General features: G+C 45.0%; 1 protein-coding gene and 2 pseudogenes across 1 annotated transcript; all 3 read right to left on the bottom strand.

The window, feature by feature from the left end:
• Positions 1–5,810: 5,810 nt before the first annotated feature.
• On the bottom strand, positions 5,811–11,036 carry LOC123566797 (leucine-rich repeat-containing protein 37A3-like). Its single transcript, XM_045376024.3, has one exon. It carries the CDS (start codon positions 6,937–6,939, stop codon positions 6,187–6,189), a length of 753 nt encoding a protein of 250 aa, XP_045231959.1. The 5' UTR covers positions 6,940–11,036; the 3' UTR covers positions 5,811–6,186.
• On the bottom strand, positions 7,952–9,918 carry LOC123569369 (leucine-rich repeat-containing protein 37A3-like; annotated as a pseudogene).
• Positions 10,429–11,730, bottom strand: LOC102131178 (leucine-rich repeat-containing protein 37B-like; annotated as a pseudogene).
• Positions 11,731–13,181: the final 1,451 nt, after the last annotated feature.

Raw genomic sequence — 13,181 nt, 5'->3', positions numbered from 1 at the left:
AGATTGCTTGAGCATGGGAGGTCCAGGCTGCAGTGAGCTGCGTTTGCACCACTGCAAACCCTGTCTCAAAAATAAATTAAATAAAATAAAATGTCGTTTTACCTATTATATGTCAGTCATAAACAACATATTTTAGCTTTGCCTCCTTGAACATTATATAAAAGAAATCATATTACACATATTATTTTCTGTATTACTTCTTTCACTCAATAATCTGTTTGTACATTTAAGATGTATGTTGCTGAGGTTGATTCATTCCAAGACCTGTGTTATGCTTTCAATAAGGTAGTTACTAGCTATATTTGGCTACTGTTAGTGACTGAGGAACTGAATCTTTAATTTACTCATTTTAATTATTTTTAAATTTAAAAGCTGATACTCAATGCAGTCATTAGAAAATTTATTGGATATATGATGCTACTTTTTCAACTGCAAATTTTACAAAATCTAAATATAGATTAAGGTGTTTTGTTTGTCTGTCTGTTTGTTTTGAGACAAGGTTTCACTCTGTTGCCCAGCCTAGAGAGCAGTAGCACAATCACAGCGTACTGCAGCCTCGACCTCCCAGGCTCAAGTGACCCTCCCACCTCAGCCTGCCTAGTAGCTGGGACTATAAGCACACACCGTCATGCCTCGCTAATATTTTTAATTTTTTGTAGAGACGTGGTTTCACTGTGTTGCCAGGCTAGTCTTGAACTACTGGGTTCAAGTGATCCTCCTGCCTATGCCTCCCAAAATGCTGGGATTACAGGCATGAGCTACCTAACATCCAGCCAGGTTAAGTATTTTTATTATTATTATTTACTTTTCTCCCTAGACTGCTCAGCAGAACAGATTAAGTTTTTGTGATAAGAATTTAGCAACCAAATTTAGACTTCAAAGAGTTAGTATGGAAAAAAGAATGTAAACTCCCCAATTAATTTTTATACTAACAGCATGTAGAAATGATACCACTTTGGATATTTCGAAGACTTAGTATGAAAATAAAATATCTCATTAATAACATATATAATGACTGCATGTTGGAATGATAATATTTTGGATATAATATATTCACATGTTTCACCTGTTTCTTTTTTAGTTTTATTTTTTAAGTGACTACCGGAAAAGTTAAGATTATGTATGTGACTTGCATTATGTTTCTAATCAATAATAGAAGTATTAATAATACTTCTATTCAGTATACACACACATAATAATACTTTTAATAAGTATTAATAATACTTCTATTATTATATAAAGTATTAATATGCTTCTATTATTATATAATAGAATAATAGAGTATTCCATTGTATGATTATACTACAATGTATTGATTCATCCACTGTGGACAGATACTGAGATTTTTCTAGTTTTTAGTTATTACAAAGAATGCTGCTTTGAACATTCTTATACTTGTATTCTGATAATACTTTTCCTGGGTTTCTCTAGGATATAATAAGGGTACAAAATTGTTTTCCTAAAAAGTTGTGGCAGATTGAGAACATGCCAAGTCTCTAACCATCCAACCTCTAGCAAATCTCTAAAAATTATAGAACAGAAATAATTTAAAAATCCACAATCTTAACTCAAAATGTGGAAGCAGCTCTACAAATGATCCCCTGTCAGAAATACCCAGGAACTACCTACAAGTTATTGGTTGGGACTGTGGAGTGGAGAAGCCAGAGGTACATCAACCACATATCCTTCCTTGGGCCAGGCAGCAAAGGTGTCTTCTTCCAGGCAGGAGCAATTGGTGTTAGAAAGAGGGCAGGGTCCTGCAGCCCTGGAGGAAGAGTGTACACTCCCTTACTAGCCATCTCCCACACCTTCCTATTATCAGAAGACTCCATCTGGAACACAAGCCCCAGAATCCCATTTCTCCTTTAGAGCTAGGAAACAGGATTGTCTAGTTCCAGCATTTTTTTTTCTTATCAATAAGATATCGAACTAAGGGTGAGGGAAACTATTTTAAAGTGGTCATAACTCCTCTTCTTAGATGACTATGATTGTCATGTGTTTTATTTTTAATTTAGAACTCATGTATAGTTTGTCTATATAAGTTGAACTAATGATGTGACACATAAACTGTTGTGAAAAATGCCAGTTACTAGCCGGGGGTGGTGGCTCACACCTATAATCCCAGGGCAGATCACCTGAAGTCACGAGTTCGAGACCAACCTGGCCAACAAGGCGAAATCCTGTCTCTACTAAAAATACAAAAAAATTAGCCAGGCATGGTGGTGCACACCTGTAGTCCCACCTACTCTGCAGGCTGAGGCATGAGAATCGCTTGAACCCAGGCAGTGGCAGTTGCAGTGAGCCGAGATGGCGCCATTGCACTCCAGCCTGGGGTGACAGAGCAAGACTGTCTCAATTTAAAAAAAAAAAAAAAAAAAGCCAGTTACTTTGAATGTAAGCATTTTTTCCAAGATCATGTATGTGTCTAATTCCTTCTATAAATCAATAAGAAAATGATTTTAAAAATTCAACAAGATCATGGACAGAGGACAGAAAACTCAGAGAAGAAACACAAATGTTCAATAAACATATAGAGATATTTAATTAAATTCATAAGTAATCACAAAAATTCAAATTTAGATGGGATACCTTTTATTCCCCCATAACATCAACAAAAAGTTGTAGAATACCCAGTGGTGAAAAGTGTGGGGAAATGAATGCTGTCATACTCTGTTGACCATAGTGTAAGTTGGCACAACATTTTCGACAGCAATTAAAATTTCATATCTACATAGGCTTCACCCCAACAATTCCATTTCTAGATATGTATTCTACAGAAATACTTGCCCATGTTCACAAAGAAGCATGGATTTCATTGCAGCAATGCATGTAACAAGAAAACTAGACATAATCTAAACATCCATCAATGGGGGAACTATTAAATAAACTATGATACATCCATACTATGGAGTATTATGCAGGAGTTTAAAATGAATGTGGTAACCCTCTAAGTACTGGAAAGGAAAGAAATCTAAGACATATCATGAAGTGAAAGAATCAAGTTACAAGACGTTACCATTTATGTGAAGAAAAAAGATTTTTAAAGCCACACAACAAATCTATTTTACTTTATGTAAATATGTATGTAGGCAAATGGGGAAAAGTCTGGAAGGTTATATACTAAACACAGAGTGTTACCTCAGGGATGAGGGAGTAGGACACAAGGAGGGTTTTTGTTATAGCTGTTATTTCATTTTTATACATTAAGAATGTAATCATGGGCTAGGGATGGGGCTGGGGGCTGGGATTACAAAATGCCTGTAATCCCAGCACTTTAGGAGGCCAAGGTGGGAGGATCACTTGAGCCCAGGAGTTTGAGACCAGCCTAAGCAATATAGGGAGACCCTGTCTCTACAAAAAATAAAAAATTAGGTGGGCATGGTAGCATGTACCTGTGGTCCCAGCTACTTGAGAAGCTGAGATGGGAGGATCACTTGAGCCTGGGAGGTGGAGGCTGCAGTGAGTCATGATTGCACCACTGCACTCCAGCCTGGGGAACAGAGTAAGATCCCGTCTCAAAAAAAAAAAAAAAAAAAAAAAAAAATATATATATATATATATATATATATATATATAAAACAAAGTATTATTTGTCTGATAAAAAATAAATTTAAATTGACTCTTATTTTAAAGAGAGCCTACCAAATTTAATTTTTAAATAACCACAGGATTGCAATCAACAGAGGTTGATTTGGGGTATGGAGGGGAAACATGTTTTCTCAGAGATACTGACCTCAAAATTCTATACCAGGAAGGATCTTACAATGCAGTTAGTTTTTTTTGTCATATTTGGAGAGAATATACTCACAGTTTCTCAGTCCAACTGTATGCTTTTCATACATCTTCACCAATGTAAGATATATAGTTTCCTTGGACATTTCTGTGAAGAAACACAGTTCATATCCTTGAATAGGTAGGAAAAGAATGAACAGGATAAGTAAAAGAATCATGGCAACTTTGTGGGGGATATTCAGAAACAGAGAATAACACCTGCTTTCTAATTTCCAGCGCTGTCAGCTTCCCAGTTTGCACAATTAACCAAGAAATAATGTGGGGCCACTGGCACAAATGAGGCATCTCCCGGAAGCTTAGCTTCCTATCCATCCCATCTCTTAGACAGATAATGCCAGTTAATTACTTTGAATGTAAGTATTTTATCCAAAAGCCCTTATGTGTCTAAACTAACTCCTTCTACAAATCAAAAATGGTAAATACTTCAACAGAAAACTGGGCAAAAACTTATCATTATCAACAAATAAGAAGAAAGAAACCCTATGCTGGGTAACACCAAAGCTTTGGCCCGGTGCCCTCTGTTGAAACATCCTAGGCCTTTTCTTTCCACTCCTATCACAACCAATCTGATTTAGCCCCTTCACACTTTACCCCTAGATTTTGCTAGACCTTTCTATTTTGTCTCCCTGAATTAAGCTTTCCCCTCTAGGGCACTCTACATACGGATTCTAAAATAATCATCTGCGTGTCTACACTTGAACATTATGCAAAAAATAAAATAATCCTCCTGTTTTAATCATCTAATCTCTTTTGGTTGGAAATTTTCAATGGCTTTCCATATGTCATTGTGTAACTTTTAAACTCCCATACCTGATAATCAAAGTTTTACATAATTGTTTCTTCATTGCTCCCTCACCTGATTCTTTGCAGCCAGATTGGTTTACTAAATTCTCACCATATCTGTAGCCATGCCTTTGCCTAGACTGTACTCCCATTTTTTTCCTTATTTAACAAATTATAGCTACTTTTTAAGCCCCAAGTAAAGTTTTAGCTTATCCAGATTTCTCTGACCTCCAAATCTCAAGATCTCAGTTTCTGGTGAATTCTAGCACCGATGGTCTGCATTATCTTTTAGTACCTAATTATATACACCTCCTTTTTTATGCCTATTCTCTTTCTTCCCTCCTATCATTTTCATGTTCTGGGGACAGTAGCATACTTGGCTCTGGATTGGACACAAAATGAGTGCTACATATAGAAAGCCAGTGACAAAGATGAGTTCTGGCCATAGCTAAAGGACTGAGTAATCATGTTAACAGCCAACACTCCTACATATGCTAGGCACTGATGAAGTGTTTCATATATTCACTCACCTAAATTTCACAACAATCTTATGAAATGGTGACTAGCATAATCCCCAGTTTAAAGATGAGGAAATTGAGTTACAGAGCAGAATAACTTGCTCAGGGTCACCAAGCTAATAAATGACAGTCCTGGGTTCAGACCCAGGCAGCCTGGCTCCAGAATCAACTCTTAACCATTTAGAACATCATCACTGAGATGGGGAGAGGGACAGGCTGCTGTGAAGAGGGTGAAGTGAAAATGGGAGGAGAGCAGCGGTTAAGCAATGACGTGATGGGGCTAAATGAAAACGGATAAGAAAACAAGTAAGAGCGGCCGGGCGCGGTGGCTCAAGCCTGTAATCCCAGCACTTTGGGAGGCCGAGACGGGCGGATCACGAGGTCAGGAGATCGAGACCATCCTGGCTAACACGGTGAAACCCCGTCTCTACTAAAAAATACAAAAAACTAGCCGGGCGAGGTGGCGGGCGCCTGTAGTCCCAGCTACTCGGGAGGCTGAGGCAGGAGAATGGCGTAAACCCGGGAGGCGGAGCTTGCAGTGAGCCGAGATCGCGCCACTGCACTCCAGCCTGGGTGACAGAGCCAGACTCCGTCTCAAAAAAAAAAAAAAAGAAAGAAAAAAAAGAAAACAAGTAAGAGCAATCACAAGTAAAAGACTGGAGAAGGGGCCTAATTGTAAAGGATAATGAGGAGAAGGAAGAGATTGCAGGCAGAGGTGAAAGCAGAAAGTTAGTTGTCAGTATAGCTTGGGGAGATAAAGAAGGCCCAGGAAGGCCTCCAGGAAAAGGCTGCCGTGTGAGGCAGGACACAGAGGACAATGGAGGAAAGGTGATTCTTACAAGATGGTGAAGGTGCCATTGTAGGTGTTGGGCTCTGGCACAGGCACTCAGCAGAGCCTCTGCTTTGGGCTGAGATCAGTACATGACAGCATCTCATCTCCACAGGTACAGAGCTCACATATGTTGGTGCTTGTGGAGGCCTTCTGTTCCTCTGGTGCAGTTAAAGCCTTATTTTGGGGGTAACTTTCAGACTGCATCAATGAATCCTGAGTAGATTCTAGTTTAGTAGGTGGACCTGTGACTTCAGTCAGTTTTCAATGCAGAGTCTGAACCTGGTCTGGACAAGGAGCTGTAGTCTTCTCCAGGGCTGTAGAATGTCCAATCTCTGTAGTGGGTTCTGGAGTGATGGCAAGTCCCAGGTCTGGAGGCTGAGTTGAGGTCTCCTCCATGGTTGGAGATGGTTTAACCTCTATAGTAGGTTCTGTAGTTATGGTAAGCTCCAGGTCCAGAGGTTGAACTGTGACTTGAGTCAGGTTTGAATGCTGAGCCTGACCCTTGTCTGGAGGTGGAAGTGTCACCTCAAGGTGCTCTGGAGGAGGAGCTGTAGTCATCAGGGCTGTAGAAGTTTCAACCTCTGTAATAGATTCTGGAGTGATGGTAAGCCCCAGATCCAAAGGTTGAACTGTGACGCTGGGTGATGTTGGATGCTGAGCTTGATCCTGGCCTGGTGTTGGCACGGACATCTCAAAATATACAGGAGGTTGAGCTACAACCTCCTTACGTAGCTCTGGAGACCAAGTTAGGGTCTTCTGCATGGTTGGAGAAGGTTCAACCTCCATAGTGGATTCTGGAGTTAAGGTAAGTTCCAGATCCAAAGGTTGAACTGTGGCTTGAGTCAGGTTTGAATGGTGAGTCTGAACCTGGTCTGGATGTGGAAGTGTCACCTTAGGGTGCTTTGGAGAAACTAGAGTCTTCTTCAGGGGTGTAGAATGTTCAACCTCCGTAGTGGGTTCTGGAGTGATAGTAAGTCCCAGGTCCAAAAGTTGAGCTGCAATGCTGGTTGACATTGGATGCTGAGCTTGATCCTGACCTGGCGTTGGAACTGTTACCTCTTAATATACTGGAGGTTGGGGTACAACCTTAGGAGGCTGAGTTGGGGTCTCCTGCGTGGTTGGAGAAAGTTCAACCTCTGTCGTGGATTCTGGAGTGATGGTAAGCCCCAGGCCCAAAGGCTAAACTGTGACACTGGGCAGTGTTGAATGCTGAGCTTGATCCTGACCTGCTGTTACCTCATAATGAGCTTGAGGTTGAGCTGCAACCTCTGTAGGTGGCTCTGGAAGCTGAGTTGAGTTCTCCATGGTTGGAGAAAAAAAAACATGGTTGTGGAGTTGTGGTAAGTTCCAGGTACAAAGGTTGAACTATGACCTGTTAGGTTTGTGTGCTGAGCCTGAACCTGGTCTGGAGGTGGAAGCATCACCTCAGGGTGTTTTGGAGGAGCAGTAGTCTTCCTCAGGGTTGTAGAATGCTCAGCCTCCATAGTGGATTCCGGAGTGATGGTAAGCCCCAGCTCTAAAGGTTGAAATGTGACACTGGGTGATACTGGATACTGGGCTTGGTCCTGGCCTGCTATTGCAACTGTCATCTCATGCATTGGAGGTTGAGCTGCAACCTCCTGAGGTGGCTCTGGATGCTGAGCTGGGACCAGCTGCTGGCTTGAAGGTTCTACCTCCATAGGGGGCTCTGGAGTCTGAGCTGGAACCCCCTGCTGAGTTAAGAGATGGTTCCACCTCCTGAGGGAGCTCTGGAGGTGAAGATGGGGCCATCTGCTGGGTCTGAGAGGGTTCTACCACCACAGGTGCCTCTGAGGACTGAGCAGGGCCTGCCTGCTGGACTGGAGAGGATTCTACCTCTTTAGGTGGCTCTAAAAGCTGAATTGGGGTCTGCTGTAGGACTGGAGATGGTTCGACCTTCTCAGGTGGCTCTGATGGCTGAGCTGGTATCTCCCGCTGCAGTGGAGGACTGACCTCTTCGGTGGACTTTGGAGGATGACCTGAGGCTTCTTGCTGGGTTGCAGATGGTTCAACCCTTAGGGGGCTCTGGTGGCTCAGCTGAGAACTCTTGCTGGACTGGAGAAGGTTCTACTTCCTTTGGGGGATCTGGAGTCTGAGGTTGGGCTTCTCGCTGGGCTGGAGAAGACTCAGCCTCCTCAGGGGTCTGTGGATGCTCAGCTGCAGCCTCTTGCTGGGTTGGAGAGGGGTTCTCATTATTAACAGGTTCTGGAGATTGAACTGAAGTCTCCTGTTGACCTGCTAAAGGTCCAGTGTCTTCTGATGACTCTAGAGGCAGAGATGGGCCCCCATGCTGGGTGGTGCAGAAGGTTCTACATCATTACCTGGCCCTGAGAGCTGAGCTGTAGCCTCCTGGTGGATTGGAGAAGTTCCTACCTCTGCAGTAAGCTCTGTTGCTATGGTGAGCTGCATGTCTGGACGCCTAATAGTGACATTGGGCAAATCTGAATGCTGAGCTTGGTGGTGACCTGGAGGTGAAATTGTCACTTCATGATGTGCTGGAGGCTGAGCTGGGGCCTCCTGCTGGCTGGAGAAGATTCAGCCTTCCCAGAAGACATAGAAGGCTGAGCTAGCTGCTTCTGCTTACTGGCGGAAAGTTCAGGCTCCACAGGAGGATCCGGAGGCTCAGTTGGGGCCTCCTCCTGGCTTACAGAAGGTTCCACTCCTCTGGAGGCTGAGCTGGGGCCTCCTGCTGGGCTTTGGAAGATTCAGTCTCCTTGGTAGGCTCTGAAGTTATGGTAACCTACACATCCACAAGTTTAACTGTAACACTGGACAAGTTAAAAGGAGGTTGATCTTCACCTGGAGGGTGAATTGTCACCTCATGATTCGGTGGAGTTTGAGCTCCACTCTCCATAGAGGACTCTGGAAGCTGAGTTGGAGGCTCTTGCTGGGCCTCAGAATGTTCAACCTCCCAGGAAACTCAGAAGGCTCAGCTGGCTCTTCCTGCTCACTGGGGGAAGGTGCACACTCCATAGGAGGACCTGGAGGCTCAGTTGGGGCCTCCTTCTTGGTTGCAGAAGGTTCCACCTCCTCTGGAGGCTGGGTTGGGATCTCCTGCTGGGATGGAGAAGATGCTGCCTCCTCGATAGGCTCTGAAGTTATGATCTCCACATCTGCAGGTTTCACTGTAACGCTGTAATGCTGGGCAAGTTAGAATGAGCTTGATCCTCACCTGGAGGGTGAACTGTCACCTCATGATTTGGTGGAGTTTGAGCTGCACTCTCTGTAGAGGACTCTGGAGGATGAGCGGGGGCCTCCTGCTGGGTCTCAGAAGGTTCAACCCCCCAGCCCCCACAAGAAACTCAGAAGGCTGAGCTGGCTGCTCCTGCTTGCTCACTGGGGGAAAGTTCAGCCTCCACAGGAGGATCTGGAGGCTCAGCTGGGGTCCCTTGCTGGGTTGCAGAGGGTTTCCTCTCCTTAGGGCACTCTGGTGTCCGAGCTGGAGCCTCTAATTGTGTTGAGGAAGAGTCCATCTCCTTGGTGTGCTCTGGAGGCTGAGCAGTGGCCTGTTCCTGGCTTGATGTAAGTTCCTTACCTGGCTCTGGAGTTACCACAAGCTCCACACCCACAGGTTTGACTGTGACACTGGGCAAGTGTCAGTGCTGAGCTTCACTCCAACTTTTCAATGGAACATTTACCTCATGATGTATCAATGGCAGAGCTACCATCTCTTCAGAGGCAGGTCACTGCTGTGCTGGGGCCTCCCGCTCTGTTGAAGAAGAGTGGACCCCCTCAAGGCAGAGCTGGGGCCTCCTGCTGGGTTGAAGAAGGTTCTCCCTCCTCAGGGAGCTGTGGAAGCTGCTCTGGGGCTTCTTCCTGGAGTGAAGAGGACTGGATCCCTTCAAGGGTCTCTGGATTTTGAGTTTCGGGCTCTAGACGGAGTTGAGAAAGACTGACTCGCTCAGGAGGCCCTGGAGGCTCATCTGAGTTCACCCGGAGTTCTGGAGGCAGGCTGCCCGGATACAGTATATCCATATTTGAATCCAAATACTCATCCTGCAAAGTTTGTTTCTGACACTGAAGTTTTGATACAAATAGATGTGGAGTTCCAACAACAACCTTAGCAAGCTTCCAATGCTTAGCTAGATCTTTCTTCAGGTTCTTGGGCAACAGTAAACTTGGTTGCTTTTGAATTCTTATTTATTTTATTTTATTTTTAAGTTTATTTATTTATTTATTTATTTATTTATTTATTTATTGAGACAGTCTCGCTCTGTCACCCAGGCTGGAGTGCGGTGGTGTGATCTCGGCTCACTGCAACCTCCACCTCCCGGTTCAAGCGATTCTCCTGCGTCAGTCTCCTGAGTAAGTGCAGGTGCGTGCCACCACGCCCTGCTAATTTTCTGTATCTTTAGTAGAGACGGTGTTTCACCGTGTTATCCAGGATGGTCTCGATCTCCTGACCACGTGATCCGCCCGCCTTGGCCTCCCAAAGTGCTGGGATTACAGGTGTAACCCACCGCGCCCCGCCTGAATTCTGACTATCTAGAGGTGGAAGAAGTAAAGAATTTAATCTGCCTGATGATCTGCAGCCTGAGCTAGATCTGCAGTTTGAACCTTACTTTTGAGGCGAAGAGGCCGAGCTAGGGTCTGATTCTGATCCCAGTTCAGCATTGGAACCACCTCTGGGAGTCATCCAGATCCTGGTGTGCAGCCGCTAACTGCTCTGGCCCCGGGGGCAGCTCTCCAGCTGAATCCGTGTCCAGGAATGGAACCAAAGTCTGGGTCAAAGTCTCAGTCGATTCCTGAGGCGGAGCTGACATCTGGGAGGAAGCAGAGGACCCCAGGTTATCAAAGTCCCCAGGGTCTGCCGGTGGGGGCGGGGGGCGGGGGTAAACGCAAGGGAAGATTCGGGTGGGAGATTGGGGGAGCGGGAAAACCAGGGCTCAGTCGGCCCCAGAGGGTCGGAAGTCGGCTGGAGCGGGTCCTGGACCCACTCCAGAGGCTGAGCCTCCTGAACTAGTAGCCACAGTAGTTGCCAACTTAAGGAGGGACCGTGGGACCCAGAGGTGCAGCTGGGACATGACATGCTCTGGCGCCGCGCACTTAGCGGGAGCCATTCTGGCAGCCCCTGAGACGCTTGCGCCCCTGACAACCGCGCGCCCCGCCCCGTCCTTTATGACACCTTTATTTACACCGCCTTTGTTAGGCTCAGGTCCAGATCCGCTCCGCGTCACCAGGGCGATCTTATCCCACAATCCCACCCAAACCCCTCTTCCCGTCCCACCCCACCCCCGAACACCCCTCCCTTCCGCTTAGCGAGAAAGGATTTGGGCCGCAGACCCGGGTGGTCCCGCTACTCCAGCCGCCTGTTGTGGTGGGGTGTGGTGGGATAGGGACGCGGCAGAGCTTCCCAAGGAAGTCACAGGACCTCGGGATATTCAGAAGTGCTAGTCCCATTCTGGCAGCCTGAACTGCCTCCTCCAAGCTGAAATCCGAGAGATACTCTTCCTCCTCTTGGCCATACTGCTTCCAGGGAGAGCAACTGACCTGCAAAACGTGCGCCAGTTAGGGTGGCAGGCAGGACGTACATTACAGTCATTTATTCCAAAATGTCGCCATTTTCGCTAAACTTTTGATATCTTTTGTTGCATGTTTGATAATTAATTCACCACCCAATTAGGAAGGAGCTGTCAGGGAATAAACGAGGACTCCAAATTTTCTGTAGGAGAGGTTTTGGGGAGTGGGCAATTCAGTCTGGGGGAGAAGGCTTTAATCCGAGTGAAGAGCCCTTTGCACTAGCCTAGAAGGAGGCTGAACTGTCATCCTGCCTTGACTCACAACCATTACCCTAGAAGTTACAGCACTACTCTTCAGAGGTCTACCCTGCGTGCACACACGGAGAAAACACTTAGTTCGTGAAAGTCAGCATGTTAAATTCTTTCCTGAAATGTGACTGTAACTAGAACCCAGCCGACTTCCCCACAGTCATTCTCTGAGACTGAGTCTCACTCTGTCGGCCAGGCTAAAGTGCAGTGGCCCAATCTCAGCTCACTGTAACCTCTGCCTTCCTGGTTCAAGCCATTCTGCCTCAGCCTCCCGAGTAGCTGAGATTATAGGTGCCTGCCCCGCTAATTTTTTTTGTATTTTTAGTAGAGATGGGGTTTCATCATGTTGGCCAGGCTGATTTTCAATTCCTGACCTCAAGGGATCTGCCCGCCTTAGCCTACCAACATGCTGGGATTACAAGTGTGAGCCACCATGCCCAGCCTCCCCACAGCCATTCTTACCTATTTTATTACTCATTGTCTGGCACAATCACCAGCATGTGAACTCCAAGGTGCTTCATCTTATTCCAGTGCCAAGCATAGGCATATGGTGCATAGTAATAGTGCCAGAGATTTTATTTTGGATACACCTGACATTTATCAATACCAAGTGTGCAAAGAAAAGAGATTATTTCAGTCTTCCCATTCAGTAGCTCCTGCTTGAGTATATGACCTGAAGAACACATAAGAAGAACCCACCACTCATCCCCCTCCCCAAGTTCCTAACCCCTGTTAAAAGAAGAAATACATGTACCTCTATAAATTTCACAAGCAACTAAAATAACTAGAGGTTCATCTGCATTTATAAGGTTATTTGGGAATGCAAGTATCTACTGAGTGTTAATTCTTGAAATAATTTACACATTCCTGTGGATTTCTTACATCACCAATTCTTTCTTATATGTCTATTCATTTTAAGTGTAGTATATGATTATATTCATGAAATTCAAATGATACAAATAAACTCAAATCTATTTGTATTAGAAATTAGTAAGAATTAACAGTAAAGTTAATTCTTTATTGATTTGTTTATGCACCTTCCTCTATCGCTGGTTTATAAGCTCCATAAGTGCTAGAGGAAACCATATCTTATTCTTTTTTCATTCCCAGAACCAAGCACAGTTCTTGGCATATAATAGAGGATAGATGATCTGTTGATTGAGCAAATGAATAAAACAATAAACAAGTAAAAAATAAAATTACTTCTGGCAAGGCACGGTGGCTAACGCCTGTAATCCCAGCACTTTGGGAGGCCGAGGCGGGTGGATCACGAGGTCAGGAGATCGAGACCATCCTGGCTAACATGGTGAAACCCCATCTTTACTAAAACTACAAAAAATAAAAATAAAAAATTAGCTGGGTGTGGTGGCAGCCGCCTGTAGTCCCAGCTACTCGGGAGGCTGAGGCAGGAGAATGGCATGAACTCAGGAGGTGGAGCTTGCAGTGAGCCAAGATCATGCCACTGCCCTC

This window comes from Macaca fascicularis, chromosome 16, assembly GCF_037993035.2.
Source record: "Macaca fascicularis isolate 582-1 chromosome 16, T2T-MFA8v1.1".
NCBI lineage: Eukaryota > Metazoa > Chordata > Mammalia > Primates > Cercopithecidae > Macaca > Macaca fascicularis.
Note: the sequence above shows the minus strand (reverse complement) of the source record. Positions and strands in the feature narration are given on the sequence as shown.

Coding starts and splice junctions, on each gene's coding strand:
- LOC123566797 (XM_045376024.3), bottom strand. CDS start 6,939: ATGTCAACCAGCATTGCAGCTCAACTTTTGGACCTGGGACTTACTATC.